The sequence below is a fragment of the Panulirus ornatus genome, chromosome 58 (assembly GCF_036320965.1).
Source record: "Panulirus ornatus isolate Po-2019 chromosome 58, ASM3632096v1, whole genome shotgun sequence".
Lineage (NCBI taxonomy): Eukaryota > Metazoa > Arthropoda > Malacostraca > Decapoda > Palinuridae > Panulirus > Panulirus ornatus.
In genome coordinates, this window is record NC_092281.1 from 13,538,119 (window position 1) to 13,556,694 (window position 18,576).

At 37.0% G+C, this 18,576-nt stretch overlaps 2 protein-coding genes across 2 annotated transcripts in view; one reads left to right on the forward strand and one right to left on the reverse strand.

Annotated features, from left to right (window-relative positions):
* Nucleotides 1-4,339: 4,339 nt before the first annotated feature.
* Nucleotides 4,340-14,611, reverse strand: LOC139766547 (uncharacterized). The gene is made up of 5 exons (XM_071695346.1): nucleotides 14,467-14,611; nucleotides 13,686-13,735; nucleotides 9,747-10,291; nucleotides 7,256-7,661; nucleotides 4,340-5,243 (listed from the first exon to the last, which is right to left on the reverse strand). Exons 1-5 carry the CDS (start codon nucleotides 14,487-14,489, stop codon nucleotides 4,621-4,623), a joined length of 1,647 nt encoding a protein of 548 aa, XP_071551447.1. The 5' UTR covers nucleotides 14,490-14,611; the 3' UTR covers nucleotides 4,340-4,620.
* Nucleotides 14,612-14,760: 149 nt separating this feature from the next.
* The window catches only part of Rab3-GAP (Rab3 GTPase activating protein), a 55,833-nt gene continuing 52,017 nt past the window's right edge, over nucleotides 14,761-18,576 (forward strand). The window contains exons 1-3 of the mRNA XM_071695344.1: nucleotides 14,761-14,914; nucleotides 17,495-17,637; nucleotides 17,770-17,979. Coding sequence (XP_071551445.1) covers nucleotides 17,505-17,637; nucleotides 17,770-17,979 — 343 coding nt within the window. The 5' untranslated portion in view covers nucleotides 14,761-14,914; nucleotides 17,495-17,504. The remainder of the gene's footprint in view (nucleotides 14,915-17,494; nucleotides 17,638-17,769; nucleotides 17,980-18,576) is intronic.

The following is an 18,576-nucleotide window of genomic DNA, read 5'->3' on the forward strand; positions in this document are numbered from 1 at the left end:
GGGCTAGGAACAGTCACAGCGATCTACTAGGCATGCACGTTGCCTTCCTGGGCTAGGAACAGTCACAGCGATCTACTAGGCATGCACGTTGCCTTCCCTGGGCTAGGAACAGTCACAGCGATCTACTACTAGGCATGCACGTTGCCTTCCTGGGCTAGGAACAGTCACAGCGATCTACTAGGCATGCACGTTGCCTTCCTGGGCTAGGAACAGTCACAGCGATCTACTAGGCATGCACATTGCCTTCCCTGGGCTAGGAACAGTCACAGCGATCTACTAGGCATGCACGTTGCCTTCCCCTGGGCTAGGAACAGTCACAGCGATCTACTAGGCATGCACATTGCCTTCCCTGGGCTAGGAACAGTCACAGCGATCTACTACTAGGCATGCACGTTGCCTTCCCCTGGAATAACGACTCCATCATCTGCATCGTCCTGTGTCATCACGTCTCTCTTCTACTTCAGTATGGATGGAGGATTTATAAACCATCCCCACCACCCTACCTCAATTATGTTAAACCATTGTATGAATTACCAAGTTACACACAACCTGTTTATCATAGATCAGCCATTAATGTTTACATAGCTAGAGTGACCGCGAATACCCTCACCTAATACCGTTAAACGAAGGCTTTCAGGCTCTACAGAAGTCAGGTTATAAGGCTGTGATAATTATACCACGTAGAATTTATACATCCACGTGAAAATGATTTCAAATACCTCCAGTATGATGATAAGTTTCATGTAGAGCTGTAGATACATGTGAAAATTATATCAAATACTCTTGTATGATAATAATTTCACGCAGGGATTACAGATACACATGAAAATTAGATACTTTTCAGTATCATAAAAGATATACAATAGAAATGAAAAGATCTCTTGATATGTCATTGAGCTACATGTTTGTAATCTCACTGGTGTGCGTATGTTGCCATTAAACATGTACAATGTATGATAGTGTATATCAAAGATTCAGAGAAGCAGGTAATGCAGATTTGCTGGATAGATGATGTAAAAAAAGAAATAGGAGTTAATTAAGAAAATATCGTTACATCATCAGTAGTTGTACAGTGTCCAGCTCTGCCATATGGCTGAATTAGATGTACCTTACGAGCAGTATGTAGATGTTGCAGCTCCAGCAGAAGCCTGGCGAGTATCAGACATGGCTTGTATGAGGGGCATCGCTAGTGTAAAAACCCCTCCCCGTATTGACAAACAGGTTATCTCACACATATACGCATACATAATCATGCACACATACATTAACACCTGTCTTTTACTGGTTTGTGTGTATGTGCATATACACATAGGAGTAAAGAGAAGGGGCAACATGAGTAACACAAATGGTAATTAAATATAGTAATCACACACACATATAGAAATGGAACCCTACGAGTGAATAACTTCCTACCCGTACTGTACAAATCGTTGATTACACAAACGCACACATGTATAGACAGAAAGACCCTTACACACCTAAGCTTTTCCACAAACAGCTTTGTCATCTTGTTGAAGCCTGTGGAAGATTATATTTTACTTCTTAGAACCCACTATAATACATCTTTAATGTACGGTGTTTTTGATTAAGTGAGATCATCACATGTGCGATTACTGCTGGATTGACAGTTTAATTTCCGAGATGAGCACAGATGTAAGAGATTAGCTGTTCGCTGTTTACAAAATTAGGTTTTCTAGCTTCGCTTACGCGACGAGGATATGCGTTGTTGTTTGGCTAGTCGTCTTGTGCTATTCTGCGTTTTACTCCTGCAGGCCTTTATGGCTCGTTCAAATGTCTGATTAGGTTTTACATTTTTGCTCCTAATCTGTTTTTAAGTAGGTTCAGCTGTTTCCTTGTTGATACCAAGACATAGGTGCACCACGTTCGTAGACAGGCTGTTTCATGTGCTGAAGACTATGTATGGCCAGTCCTTGCTCTTAAGTTGAATAGTATCTTAAGCACTTTTTTTTTCTAAACAAAAAGATTCAATGTATGGACTGGTCCCTATTGTGTTGCGAGGACTCGACTACCTTTGTTTGCATAAATTTTACTTGAGTTCCCCCACAACATTTTCCTCGTCTTATCGGTGACTTTATCCTCTACCTCACTGATAAGACTCTTTAGCATGTGATGATCACGAAGGTCTTGATTAGTTAACTGTTAGCCATTGGAAAAAAATGAATGAACCATATACTTTTAAGAACTTGAATACTTTTAAGGACTAAATGGCAAGTTGTTATCCAGCAACACACTCCATGGGACATGACGAAGCGAATCTGAAGTTGCTGAAAGACCACTAACAATAATAACTACTTAGTTGAAGTTGTTCATTAGCTCGTAATGGCAGCAGTATAACATCAGTGTTGCAGCAGTCAGTGACGACTTGATTATATATGTACATATCGGATTTACGAAAGGAGTTTTCAGACCCAACTCTTGTCCTTTAATCCAGGCGCCGGAGAGTAAAGGGTCTTGTGTAAGAGGCCTTGACAGGGAGGTGTCCTTAAAGGGCAGCTGTAGTCCTCGGTAGGATATTTGAATTGTGCAACTCCTCTGTTCCATCTCTATGTTGAATTGGTATTTAATGGTTTTTGTAGAAAAAACTTTTTTGTATACCTTTTTTTCTTTCTATTCACACACCCATGATCAAATAGTCCCTCACTACTTAGGTTAGTTCAGTCGTCAAATCCTGAAGCATTGTCTAAATGATGGACGCTTGTTATAGTTAGGAAAGTTAGTCTTACGTGAAAACAAGGCAAGGGCAGGGAATTCCCGTGGAAGGTCCAAATTATATCGGTACCAAGGTGTGGACGATTCTACTAAAGCATTTCACTTTTTCTTTGGAAGAAAGCAAAGCGGCTCTTCAGATGAATATCAGACACCCAAGTGCAGTTTACCTGAGTCAAATTATGGAGATGATCGTTACCCATCCATATTCCTGGTAGGTTGTATTTCAGTTACAAAAGACAGTTGTACGGTTTTCCAGTATGTACTTACTTTTTAGGGTCAGTTCGTCCATACCGTGGATGCTTTACCTGTAGACTGGAGTCAGTAGGCCACAGATATCTTTTCCTTCCTTTTCTCATTTTTTTCTAACAGCCGGACTTTTTCACTGGATAAGCCATTGGACCCTACTTTCTATATATATATATATATATATATATATATATATATATATATATATATATATATATATATATATATATATATATTAATAGTCCGAAATTCCTTTTGTTTTAGAATCCATATTAATATTAAAACCAGATAAAGTCTAGATATCCATATAGGTTAGTTGGATCTCCATTAGTTTCATTTCTATCAGGTGCACTGCACTCCATGAGCCTCATTTGTTTGTATTTACATTTACAAATAAACCAAAATGACATTATATGAAAGAAATCTGACAGATGCACTGCACTCCATGAACCTCATTTTTTTTACTTACATTTACAAATAAACCAAAATGACATTATATGAAAGAAATGTCTAGTCCTTTGCACATTTTAACTTGTTTTGTCCAAAGCAGAAACTTTTTCCTTTGCATATCAAATTGCTTTCCCCACCTTTGCAAGGTAGCATGAGGACCATGTGAACAATAGCCTCATTTGCATACACAGTTTCTGACAGTCTTGTATAATTTATCAGAACTAGCATCTGCCATCCACAGTCAAGCTCCACAGAATACTTCATGACTTACTGGCACCTTGACTGCTTCATAAGCCCTGGTTGAGCCCACCTAAATCACACATCACTAACGTCTGGTCTCTTGGATCAAATACTGCTGACACACTCTTTCAGCTACTCAGTTGCCTCTCTTCATCTTTCTTCTCATGGCCAGATGCATGAGGAATAATAATTACCCATCTCAATCAATGCACTTTCATTTTTACCCATATCAGTCTGGAACTCATTTCCTTACTCTCTTTTATGCATTCCTACAAACTGCTTCAGCAGAAGAGCTGCTCCTTCCTTAGCTTTTGCCCTCACACCAACTATTGACTTTACCCCAAAGACTTTCCTAAACAACTCTTTCCCTTTACCAATAAGCTTTGTTTCACTCAGAGCCAGAACATACAGGCTTCCTCAACCATACTAACTGTTTCTCCTGTATCTTGAATAAATCCACATGCATTCAACACCCAAGCCTAAGCCTTTGAGCATGATGAGAACTCCACTTGGTTCCTTCCCATGTTCCATCTTTTTGTATGACATGTAGGGAATATGAAGATAGAATTTCTTTCTTCCCCTAGGAGTGTATAGTGATAAGTATGTACTTTGATTATACAGTACTGGACAAGTACAGTTACACCTAAAACATCTGGATTATATTAAATGCACCTTAGTCATTAGAGAAGACCTTATATTTTTGGGTTTACAGTATATGTAAATACTCCATGGGGAAAGGTATTTATAGTAAAATTCAAACAAATACTTTATGTATGTATGTATTATACACCATGCATTGGAATAAAATTGTTTTTGTACTGTTGTTTTCTCAAACTGCAATTTTCTGTGGCCTACATAACATCATTGAAAACTGTTAGCACAAAAATTTAGAAATTCAGTTACTTAAATACATTTTTAGAAAATTAGAGCATTAAAAAAAATCCAATCCTTCAACTATTTCCCAGACAAGCTGGGATGTAAAGGTTTAAGACTGGTTCTTCGAGAAAGACCAATTCTTAGTCCAGTATTCTGATTAGCGCCAAGAGATGATTTGGGGACAGAACTTGAGCTACTACTGCCTGGAGACTGAAGTAAAGGACTCTTAAAAGGTGTTTTAACTAAGCCTACAGATACTCTTGAATTTCCAGTGGAAGTTGGGGAACTAACTGTTTTTGAAGTTTTAACGACTTGAGAATTCTCTCTAGCATTCCTATGCGGAGACAGCATGACAGTTGTTGAGTTAACAGCTTTTGCTTTAACTACAGTGGGAGACCTATGAGGACTCACAGTTGAAGAAATTTCAAGTGCTTTTGGTGTGGAAGGACTTTGAGGTGCAGTGTTCTCTTTTGCTGCTGATGCTGGCACTGTCCTTGTGGGAGTAGAGTTTTGACCAGTAACTCTGCTTTTACCTTGAGTTTTTCCAGTGGCTTTGGAAGCTGGAGATTTATTTTTCCTTGAAGCTCTTGCCTGTTTTCCCTTCTTCTTTACTGGAGATATTGTAAAGTCACTTCCCTCAGAAAAATCGGAGTTGGCATCTCTATCACTGTTAAAGCCATCAAAACTGTCTGAGTCAGTATCTGTAAAGAAAAAGTTTTTGCAAATTTCTTTTATTTCTCATTGCTGTTTACAAGAATTATAACATCAATCAGTATCACACTGAAGAAATATTACAGCATTAATTTATTAGCTTGAATGATAAAAGCATTGAGAAAACATATATTACTAGAATTTTAGGTAAGAGGATATTTAATTGAGTTTATCATCTGCCAATAGAAAATAAAATCTTTCTTGCATTCATGATGCAAATTTAAAAATTCTAAGTACAGTAACAGCAAATCTGACAATCATCAAAATTTTCTCCCCCCCCCTCATAAAAACACCCTCTGCCAATTTATTTCATTTCATCTCTGGTTTTTCGAGTACCCATTACCTTTCAAATAACACTTTAGATATTTTCCTAAAGCCACTTAAAAAAAATTTGATTTTGAATGTTGAAAAAGTTTTCTCTCCATAGCATGTTCTGCAAGCAATAAGATATACCTTGGGAAATATTTGGCTTTGGATCATGCTCATTTATTTATTTATTTTGCTTTGTCGCTGTCTCCCGCGTTTGCGAGGTAGCGCAAGGAAACAGATGAAAGAAATGGCCCAACCCACCCCATACACATGTATATACATACACGTCCACACACGCAAATATACATACCTATACATTTCAATGTATACATATATATAGACACACAGACATATACATATATACACATGTACATAATTCATACTGTCTGCCTTTATTTATTCCCATCGCCACCTCGCCACACATGGAATAACATCCCCCTCCCCCCTCATGTGTGCGAGGTAGTGCTAGGAAAAGACAACAAAGGCCCCATTCGTTCACACTCAGTCTCTAGCTGTCATGTAATGATGCCCGAAACCACAGCTCCCTTTCCACATCCAGGCCCCACAGAACTTTCCATGGTTTACCCCAGACGCTTCACATGCCCTGATTCAATCCATTGACAGCACGTCAACCCTGGTATACCACATCGATCCAATTCACTTTATTCCTTGCCCGCCTTTCACCCTCCTGCAAGTTCAGGCCCCGATCACTCAAAATCTTTTTCACTCCATCTTTCCACCTCCAATTTGGTCTCCCACTTCTCGTTCCCTCCACCTCCGACACATATATCCTCTTGGCCAATCTTTCCTCACTCATTCTCTCCATGTGCCCAAACCATTTCAAAACACCCTCTTCTGCTCTCTCAACCACGCTCTTCTTATTTCCACACATCTCTCTTACCCTTACATTACTTGCTCGATCAAACCACCTCACACCACATATTGTCCTCAAACATCTCATTTCCAGCACATCCACCCTCCTGCGCATAACTCTATCCATAGCCCACGCCTTGCAACCATACAACATTGTTGGAACCACTATTCCTTCAAACATACCCATTTTTGCTTTCCGAGATAATGTTCTCGACTTCCAAACATTCTTCAAGGCTCCCAGGATTTTCGCCCCCTCCCCCACCCTATGATTCGCTTCCATGGTTCCATCCGCTGCCAGATCCACTCCCAGATATCTAAAACACTTTACTTCCTCCAGTTTTTCTCCATTCAAACTTACCTCCCAATTGACTTGACCCTCAACCCTACTGTAACTAATGACCTTGCTCTTATTCACATTTACTCTTAACTTTCTTCTTTCACACACAAGGTTACACTGCGAGTGAAAAGTCACCTTTGGTGAGGCTGTATCACTGGGAGTACAGTCTCATCAAAAACCTTCTATTCCAAAGGAACTACATTTCCCTTCATACTCCCTATCCTCCCTGAAACTTCAGTCTGCTCTTGATCCATTGCAGTCGTGCTACATGCCTTGTCATGATATCCAAATCACCTGTAAGCTGTCTGTTCAAAAACCTGTAGGTCAGGGCCTGTGTAATCAACTCTGAGCATGTCAGTTTGTGAAATCAAGCCAGTTTTATTTGGTGTAAAATCAAACTTAGTCTCTCAAAGTAGTTAGTCATTTGCATCTTGTTGTACTGTAAATCAGCTAAATAACCAAATGATTAAAGAGCAACTCTACCTTCTTTGAATACCACTGTTTTTCTTTGTCTCTTGCTGGTGATTCCTGTTGATGTGCTGGGTAGTGGATCTTCATTTTTGTTGATTTTTATTAACTTTTCATCCTTCTCAAGTTTCTCAACTTCTAGCAAGTTGTTGTCTGTTTTTTCCCCTGTCAAAGATTCATCCTGAGAAGAGGATGGAGATGTGGTCTCTTCTTTAGCATTATGGTTCATTGGAGAATTACTGTCAGGTGATGTCCTGGGAGTTGTTTTTGGAGTGTTATTCACATTGGGCAGCCTAGAACTTGCTTGATCCATCATTGAAGTGCCAACTTTTAATTCTTTTTCCTTAAGTTTGTCCTTAAATGCAACAGAATCTGCTGTAGTTTCAAGCTTTGACACTGCTAGTGCTGCTTCCAACTCCCTCTGGAAAAGTAGATTTTTGTGAAATATAAGTGAGGAAAAAAGATTCCTGTATGACCCTAAACAGGATAAGCTAACAGAAGATGCTTGAATTTAATGTCCAATTTTTTTTAGATATTGCACAAAAAAAGGAAATAGAAAACTTAGAATCATGGCCGTGTCATAAAACAAATAAAAAAATCTGTGGTGGTCAGTGACTGACATGAAATGTCAGCAAAACTAATCCGTGTTCCAAGAACTTATCAGCTGGGAGTACTAAATACTTTGCTTTCTGTACTCAGGAAACAACAGACTGCCCCTGTCCAGATGACATGTAAGGAAGCAGATAAGATGGCATGTGTGCCTGGCCAACTGTCTAAGATTAGAAACTAGTCTTCAGAATTAAGGTTACTATTTTTTCCTTATCATGAGCAGAATACACAAGCTTATGAAAATCACAAAATATGGTGAAGGCAATTTGCATGTCCTTTATGCAATCGATAAGTAATGAACAGGTAAGAGAGATGTGTAGTAATAAAAAGAGTGTGGTTGAGAGAGCAGAAGAGGGTGTATTGAAATGGTATGGTCACATGGATAGAATGAGTGAGGAAAGATTGACAAAGAGGATATATGTGTCAGAGGTGGAGGGAACGAGGAGAAGCGGGATACCAAATTGGGGGTGGAAGGATGGAGTGAAAAAGATTTTGAGCGATCGGGGCCTGAACATACAGGAGGGTGAAAGGTGTGCAAGGAATAGAGTGAACTGGAACGATGTGGTATACCAGGGTCAACATGCTGTCAGTGGATTGAACCAGGGCATATAAAGCGTCTTGGGTAAACCATGGAAAGTTTTGTGGGGCCTGGATGTGGAAAGGGAGCCATGGTTTCGGTGCATTACACATTGTGAACAAAAGTGGCCTTTTTTGTCTTTCCCTAACGCTACCTCGCATGCGCAGGGGATGCTATTTCATGTGTGGCAGGGAGGCAACGGGAATGGATGAAGGCAGCAAGTATGAATATGTACATGTGTATATATATGTATATATATACACATGTATATACACAGCGACAAAGCAAAATAATAAAAAAAAAATGTATATATATATGTGTATGTATACGTTGAAATGTATAGGTATGTATGTGTGTGTGTGTGTGGGTATTTCTGTATATACATGTGTATGTAGGTGAGTTGGGCCATTTTTTCGTCTTGTTTCCGTATGCTACCTCACTAATGTGGGAGACTACTATTAAGTTTAAACAAAAATAATAATAATATATATATATATATACATATTTATTTATTATACTTTGTCACTGTCTCCCGCGTTAGCAAGGCAGTGCAAGGAAACAGACGAAAGAATGGCCCACCCCATCCACATACACATGTATATACATAAACGCCCACACAAGCACATATACTTACCTATACATTTCAACGTATACATACATATACATACACAGACATATACATATATACACATGTATATATTCATACATGCTGCTTTCATCCATTCCCGCTACCACCCCACCACACATGAAAATGGCATCCCCCTCCCCCTGCATGTGCACAAGGTAGCACTAGGAAAAGACAACAAAAGCCACATTCGTTCACACTCAGTCTCTAGCTGTCATGTGTAATGCACCGAAACCACAGCTCCCTTTCACATCCAGGCCCCACAAAACTTTCCATGGTTTACCCCAGATGCTTCACATGCCCTGGTTTAATCCACTGACAGCACATCGACCATGGTATACCACACACATATATTGTATGTGTGTGTGTGCGTATGAGTGGATGGGCCATTCTTTGTCTGTTTCCAGGGGCTACCTCGCTGTCATGGGAAATGATGATAAAGTATAATAATAATAACAGTATAGTTATGTTGAGGAAATGTGAAATTCCAAAACTCAACCTTCAAAATAAAAGAACCATTAGTAGAATTTATGGCATTCAAATACTCACTTAAAACTTTCTGAAACTGGTAACAGTCTGTTATAAATAGTTTATACATAGAAAAAATGAGATTATCAAAGTAATCTCTTTAAGGATATAATATGGGTTTATGCATTTAAATGTAAAATAACAATAAGAAAGTACATATTTCTTACTTGGAACAGTTTTTCCTCTATAGTCAGCCTTGGTTTAGGAGTCACTCTGCCTGGGGATTTTTGTGTAGAAGTCAGTGGGTGATCATTCAACCTTGGAGAAGTTAAATCATTATCTATAGGATCACCAGATCTCTCACTTTTAATCTTGTCTTGGTTTTCCTTGTAGATTCTCCTTTCTGAATCATGTTTCTTATCTTTTTCTTGTCTTCCATCCTTCTTTTCTCTATCTGTTTCATGTTTTGATCTATACTCACTTTTTCTTTCCCTTTCATGCTCTCTATGTTTCTCTTTACTATGTCCCTCTTTATATCTATTTTTCTCATGTTTGTTTTTATCTGAATCTCTGTACTTTTCTTTTTTATCCCTGTTGTGATCTCTGTGCTTTTCTCTGTCATGTTTATGATCCTTATGGTCTCTCTTTTCTTTTTTCTCTCTACTTTTTTTATCTCTGTCGCAGGTCTTCTCTCTGTTTCCATTTGTTTTAGGAGATTTCTCACAATCTTCTTTTTGCTTCTTTGAAGGAGGTGTAAAGATTGCAAAATCATCTGGAAAAGTAATTTTTGGATGTAGCAATGTTATAACAAGTTTAAAGGGCAAAGGCTATAATTACCCAAATGATTTTAACCTTATGGACTTTGTTTGATATAATATGAATTTAAATAATATAAATTTAATGTAATATGTAGACTGGATACCTTGCCTGAAGATGACCAGAGCTAAAAGTGATAATTTCAAAGAAATAAGATACTGTTCATACATACTTTCTACATCTAAAAGCCCCAGACATTTTATTATTCTAGTAAAGTTTGATACAGTAATATCTTTTTCCCCTGACAATCTCTTTCCCTTGCAGTTTGAAGGAAATATCTTAAATAAGTTTTTACCAGTGTCATTTTTTAAGAAATATATTCACTGTTTACTTCATTTCTAACATTTCTCAATTTTTTTGTAAAGAAAATGAAGAAGAAAATAGGCACCAAAAGTTAGTGCAGTGCTCAGCATCATTCATGAAAATTTATTTGCCTGTAAATTTCTTCCAGTAGCTTGCTGAATCACACAGCTCCCACTTTGTTCAGGTTGAGTCCATCCTCTGTAAACATATCTGGACACGTAAAAATTCTGCCACTTGTTTACGAATTTGACTCTCTCTTAGAAACAAAGGCTCTTTTATCTGTTATTGAGATTGAATGCATTACTGAAGAAGGCATTCCTGCTGCCAATCCTGGGCAGCAATCCTGAAACTAAATTATTAGTTTTTTCAAAAACATTGAATAAGCTAGCAATATTTCTCCAAAAGTTCGTCCAGTCTCACATTCAGTATGTTGTTGGTACCTACAAGATAAACAGAAAGTGCATTATCAATTGGTGCCACTACAGCAGTGCCAACATCATCTGCCCTGGCACCTGGAAAGCAAAAACATTTATGGTGTGAAGAGTTCCTGGCACTGAACTCTTCTAACTGACCTCAGATCAGAGACTCATCAATCAGTCTTAATTTACTTTTATTTTCCTCGACATCATCCACAGCCTGAAACTAAATTTTCTCATTATTGGCAGCAAAGGCATAGGTTTCAGGGTCTTAGTACCTCTCACACCACTTGGAAGGCTTTGTCTTCCTGAGAGAGAAATGGATAATTTAGGATGTCTCAAAATGTAGTGCACTGCTTCCCAACATCATTAGCTCTCTCCTGATGCACTCAGCAAATTAGTTTTGACATTCCCAGGAGAACATGACTTGTGTGGGTTACAGCAGTTATCATCAGTGGCTGCATTCAGTTTTCCTCCAGGGTCCATCTGTTTATGTTATACCGGCAAAGTAAAGACATTGCAAAATTAATGAAAAACTGGATACTATCTTCCCACTTCACACAGAACAGTGCTGACCTGCTGGCATGCTAGATGAATAAAAAGAAATTCACAATTAGAGATAAATCATGATGAATCAAATCGAACTGTAGGCCACCAAACTTTTGACCTTATGAGCACTGACCGCTCTCTTTATGCTTCAGACAGTCACACTGACTTTCCTGTAAGGTACTGTGTTCTCTCAGTTCATGTATGCCTGAAGGTGTATTTTTCATTTCTTTTTATGTTCCATTTTAAAGCAGTTGTCATTTCTACAGTATAAAAAAGTAATTAAACAAAAAACACTTCAAACAAGATATAAGGTCTTCTTGAAAAGATGTAGTGATGACAAAGAATCACTAAGCGCATTCCTTGTGCTTCAGGAAGCATCCCATGTTTCCTCAGTCCATGTCTTGTTCCCTCAGCTCATGCTACATGAAAGAATATTATTCTTTTCCTTTTACATTTCAACTTATAGCTCTTTTCAGCACTATAAAATATAATTAATCAAACACTCAGAATAACAAAAATAAATCTGCTCAAAATGATTTTGTGATAGAGCACTGAAATTCACTAACCAGGATATTAAGTTCAGTTTAGACTCTTGAGGTGCTCAAAAAGATGTGATTGTGCACTGAAAACACGTGACAGGATATTAAATTCAATCTAGACTCTCGACGTGGTGGAGAACACTCAGACATGTTTGACCACTAGGAAGGTTAACAGGTAGCTGGTAGAAGCAGATTCATTGTAGATGAATATGTTTCTCTAGAAAAAGAAGGAATTTTTTTTTTTTATTATTAAACACCAAAGTTTCTTTGATAAAAATTCAGTACTGTTTAAGTTTTCGTACATACTGGCAATTTGATAAATAAATTGTGCTGTAAATGTTAGTGAATGAACATCATAGATGAATATATGTACTCACAGTTATATCCTGTCATTCACTGTATGGAAAAAGGCTGACATTAAGCAAGCGTTGAGGAAGGTGTTGTAGGAGCTGGATTTGATGTTATATGCAGGAGTAGATGCCTTATTATAGGGGTTAATATCTAATTTGGGTTCTTCATTTGTAGAGACACATCCAGAAAATTTTGGGGCTGTTATATCACCAACAAGGATTGCAAATGAAGTCCATGACTCTTGTATGGCTTCACACATTGAACACTGTAACAACAGGTATCAAGAGGTGGCACGCCCTGTGATTTATTGCAACATCCACATGTAAATTTTTCTAACACATCTCGGTTTATCATTGTTTGCTATGATTTATATATTATTTTATTAATAACTTTTCATCACTTGCAATCAAGTGTAAAATGAATGTTGACTTCTTTTGAAACGTTGTATAGTGCCCATGTTTGTCAAGTTTTCACTATTTTGTTTAATCAATAATTAGGTTTTCATTTTTAGACAAAAGTAACACCTTCAAACTTTATAAGTAATCAGACCCCATAAATAGGAAAGACATGGTAGTGAAATTGTAGCCTACACTTTCTATTATTCAGTGCCATTACCATGAGCAGATTCCTTTCTAACATATCTTAGTGTCTCACTGTTTGCCACGTTTTATATGTTAATCTCAGTATATGTAATTTTACAAGCTTTGAAAGCTTTTTGTTTCACTTTCAGTCAAGCATAGCACAAAGGTATACTTCTCTTGAAATGCATGTTAGTTATGCACAACTGTATTAAAGTGAGTCCGAAGTCAGCATAAATGAATTTTGTTATTAAAGAGTTAATCATGTAAGGGCCACTTGGGCTCATGTGAATTCTGTATAAACAAAGGAGACCATTATCAATTTCCACTTAAAACATAAAGCATCAGTGAGAAAAAGGAATGTAAAAAGGAGAGAAACTGAATTTATAATCTTTGGAGATATTTAACTAAGGTACCCTGACTAAGTATGTATATTTAATAAACACTTTTTAAACACTTCTCAGCAAAAATATCAGCTTATCAAAAACATATGATGGTAATTCAAATTTCTGAAGAAAAAAAAATCTCAATTTCTCAATATTCAATTGCAATCCAAAAAGAAAATTATACTAAATATAAGTTACCTTATTCGCCAAACTGAATATTTTACTTACCATCTGGAGAATCACCCATAGTTTCAGCATAGTTCACTGTTTTGCAAGTTCTGTGAAAAAAGAAACATATACTGTTAAATGATATTCCAAAAAATCGTCTTTAATTGGAAGCAAATGAAGATAAAATGACAGGTTACATTAAATTTTATGGTTGCTGATAGGAATCTCCTCAGAGAATATAGCAGAAGTAGTGAACTATCATTTCCCTTTCTTTGTGCCACCATGCATAATTTCTTTTGTATTGAGTCAATTGGCATAATGCTGAAATTACTCTGTGAAGTAAATTTCGAATATAACATTCATAATTAAGGTAAGTATATGCTTTTAAGGGAGGTCAAGTCAAATTGTCATAGGTTCCGTTAATTTGTAGAAATGTTGCATCTACGTAACACTAATCAACCCCATATTATCCTCATTCTTTTGTACACGATCATTTATCATCAATCATCAACTTTGCTACATTTCTACCCTAAATTTCCACTGAGAGAAGTTTTCATATGAAAGTTCTGCTGATTTTTGCATTTGTAACACCAACTTTGATAATAATCGTCGCACCAACTTTACACTAATAATAATCGTCAGACATATAGTAATTTTTTTTTTAACAAGTTAAGAGGAAATTGTGTGAAGGACGTCTTCAAACGGGCAAAATCGCAGTCTTTAATCTTACGTGTAGGTGCTCATGTGAAGCAGAGATGGTAGTACTAGAAAGATTATGGAGTTGGGGACACCCCGTTCCTTCTCTTTCTTTTAAATACGTCTCTTAACATCACATGCTTACCTTCTACTTTCCCTCTCTTCCATTTCTCAGAAGGAGAGACTGCTGAATATTTAGGTTGAGAAGAATTCTGATTTTACCCAGAGGTTATTTGTTTTGGTATTATATTTATTTTCGCGCCCAAGCATGCGAGCATCTCTTGGCCAGCATTATGTAATATAAGATTTAATATCAGTGATCATAAGATCAGATTCAAATTGATTATAGGTTTGATTTTTAAGTTACACATTTTCTTAGGTTTCTAGGAGTATTTTTTATCGATATTGTGATCAATAATTACTGAGTTGACATTGGAGTAAGTGAAGTCGAACTTGATCATAACAAACATAACAGACGTCACGTCAGTCAGCTGTTGTCAGTGGACTCCCTGCTGCAGTCCATGATCGAGTTGTTTTTATTTTCTAATCCGTGTTTATTTATTTCTGATTTAGTTAGATCACTACGCTGAAAGGTAAAGATGTCTAAGCTACTCTGTGATTATTTTTTTCCCAAACATTTCCATTGTTAATTGTGGGTTTTATCATGAATGATTGGGGCTGATTAAGCTTTGGGATGGGTTTTTACATCGTTGGAAGTCTGTTACTGTTGAGTGGGTGATTTGAACCATTTTCGTATGATTCAGAAATAGAAACAATTGTGTTTTTGACGTATGCATGTCAAATGGAATATGATGCCTTGGTAGCATTGTCTGTTTCGTGGAAACAAAAAAGTGGGCATAAGTGTAGTGTAGAGACTGCACTTTTATAAGTTTGATCTCTAGGTTTCTCCTACAATGGATAACTTTTTGCTGCTGTAAGGAATGATATGGGATTTTTCTTTCCTACCCTTTAAAACTATCTTTTGATATCTCAATAATGGTAGGGTCTCATGATGGGTATAGAAAGTGTACGGTTAAATGACTATACAGTAATGCTGTAGAATGTGGAAATCGAATAATATGCAGGTTAAACGTTTAATGAGTGTATTTGTGAAGATTTCGTTGTTATTCTTATGTATTTTTACAAGAAACTTCTAGTCCTCCACATATCTCTGCCTTGTTCTGTTGTCTGGCTGGCAAATGTAAAGAGTATGTTCAGATGCCTGAAGAGATGGAAGATTTTAACCCTGTGTGGAAGTAATATCATAAACATTAGATTGAGTCCTAAACTGATGTAGATATCTAAACTCAACTAACACAGAACTCGTATTAAGTCAGATCCAGACATTATGAGGCATGGTGGCATTCGTGAGGATGCATAAATTATTAAGGATAATGAGTATTTCTACATTCTGTACAAGCAAGTTCTCTTGTCGTATTACAGTATCATTTGCCTTGTATATCAAAGCATGAACCGAATAAAGCTCCCTTGAATGCAAATAAGTTCCAGGTTAATGGGTTTGATCATCACTCTACAGGACATTCAATATTTTAATGTTCTTACAGACAGTAGAAAATGACATTGGGATGCTGTCTCTCCAGTTCCTTTACTATTTGCAAGATTACAGTTAGTGTTACGAAAGGGTCACTCTAACTGTCCACTCACTGTTGGTTGAGTGTTTTTACTCAATAGTTTTTGTATATTTCAAAGCCCTGGCTACTGCATGAAAACTTAAAATTCCCGGAGTTATAGGTGCTACCCCTAAAATTGCTTACCCCATATCATATATACATATTGTAGTTATGCATTTCCCAAGTGCACTTTCATGTAATGATCACATTGCCAGGGGAGATACAAGAATGAGAGAGAAGACTTAGAACAGTCAGTTGATATATATGAAAGAGATGTAGCTGAGATGCCATATTTAAACAAGGATTACCGGATGACGGTGTTTGGGTTAATGCCAAAAGTCCGTTTAATCGAGAATGTAATGAATGGGCCATATTTTGATACAGTATACAGTATGCAGTATTACATTATACAGTTCTTACACTTTCTTTTAACTGCATTGAGTTCTTCATATGATTTACCATTTGTTTCAACACTCTTTTTCTTTGTATCATGTAAAACAATTATTTGTTTCTTTAACTGATAATTTGTTCTATATATACGTATGGAGCAGTTTCAGGTGATAATATGCTTTGTTTGCAATGCATTTTTTCGAGTAAGTTTTCCTCCTTATTTTGCTGTACTCTTTTTTTTACCTTACAAATGCTGCCAGGCAGTTTTTTTTCCAGTACATCCCTGGGTTGGAAGGTAGACAGACTTTGTATTGTATCATGGTTGAACATGGGTGCTGTTTTTGCAAATTTTGTGATTCAGTCTAAGTGTTTAGCATCACACTTTTCTGGATCTTGTAAAGAGAAATGTTGAATGTGGCTAAAGTTTATGGTAATAGTTCACACAAGTAGATAAACTTGGAAAAGGTAAATTGGTAAAGGTATTAGTGATGGAGTACAGTTCATTGAAGATGAAGGTACTAATGACTGGAAATGACATTCTCTCAAATGTTTCAGTGGGACATAATGGATGATGGTAATCTGTTAGTAAGGATTTGTTAAGTCAGATTCATTATGCTATTAGAGTTTTACTGTTGGTTCTGAAGACCATTATGATTACTTATATATACTCTACTGTATTTGCAGTGTCTTTTAGGGGAATGAACATAACAGTTACTATTATGTGAAATTCACTTTATCACAATGAGCATGGTCCTAAGCATTGTGAATAAGTGAAACTTAACTTTACTGTCTCCATTGTGATTACAATATTCCTCTTGATGCTTTACTAAACTTAACTGGGAATCAGGAAAAAATTGATAGAGCAAAATTTATAACAGGTTATTGTCACCAGATGAGTTGTAGATCAAGACTAAAGGCAAGGACAAAGGACAAAGTGAAGGAATATTTGCTGGAGGGAATGGTGATTTGGAGAAGTTTAAAAAAAGATGTAATGCCTATAGCATTCTGACATTCTGAGGAGACAGTTTATGAGCTAGCTGCTATATAGAAGGGGCAAAGTTTACAGTACGAGATGTAGATTGATGGATTTTTATAGTTAAAAGCTACAGTAGAAAGATACATTTAACTCAGTAGCAAAATGTATGTCAACAGTGAATGAGAAATGTCGTGCCTTTTGGATCAAATAGCAGCTATCAGTAACACTACAGAACTTGTGCAGTGGCTCTGTCCTCATCTATCTGCAAGTGGAACTCAAGCTACATCCTCTGACAGTCAGAGCTCAACACAATTTCCAGGTAAGAGCACATTCTTCCTCTTCCATGTATATTGAAGGCAAATTTTTCTTTTAGATAGTGTAAGTGTAATAAGGTAATTATGACATTTGATATGCTTGGTAGTTGATGGTGATTGGCTTTATTTCTCAACAGAAACAGAGTGGAATGATGACTGGGGTGGATGGGATGATGAGAACCAAGGTGTGGGCCCTCAATCTCCTAGAGGTAATGGTGATGGCTCCATGAAGTTGTCTTCATCCCCCCAACCAGAAACTTCTTGGCTAGCAGAATGCATTGTTGCAGCATCTCCAACATCTGACCTAATGGCTTTAGCATATAGAAATAGACTAGTAATATTATCTTGTAAGTATCATATAGATTTGTTTTGTCTTTGAAATTTTATGGCAATGATTTCAAGATTACAGTATATGACAAACATTGTACTTCTGCTTACTGTTTTACCTGGCCACAAGAAAGAAATAGGGAATCATTTCAGTCATAGAATGAAAACTAAGTCATGATTATTCTGCTTCACTGTAAGTTTTGTAGTCTTTGTGTGATATTACTTAGGAAAACTTAAGGTTTTTGTCCACTTCTTTGAATATGTTGATACTTTGGCCTCTGTCTCTTGTTTCTGCTTTCATACTAGGGTTATGCCTATGGAACCTCACTCAAACATTCTACCTGCTAAACATCTTCATACCAGCAATGTTTCATGATAGTGAAATCCGAAAATTAGAGTATAAAAGGTATCAAGGGAAACTAAAAGTAAGAGCTAAGAATTCGTTCTTCTCAACTAGTTTCAACATAGCTTTCTTTTGGGAGAATTGCATTACATCACAACAGAAATGCAAGCTTATATACAGAACCAGGTAGTCAAGGTTCTGGCTACTGAGAAGCATTACTATCTTACTCCAATATTGGCCTTTTTATGGCAAGCAAGCATTAGTGATGGACCTG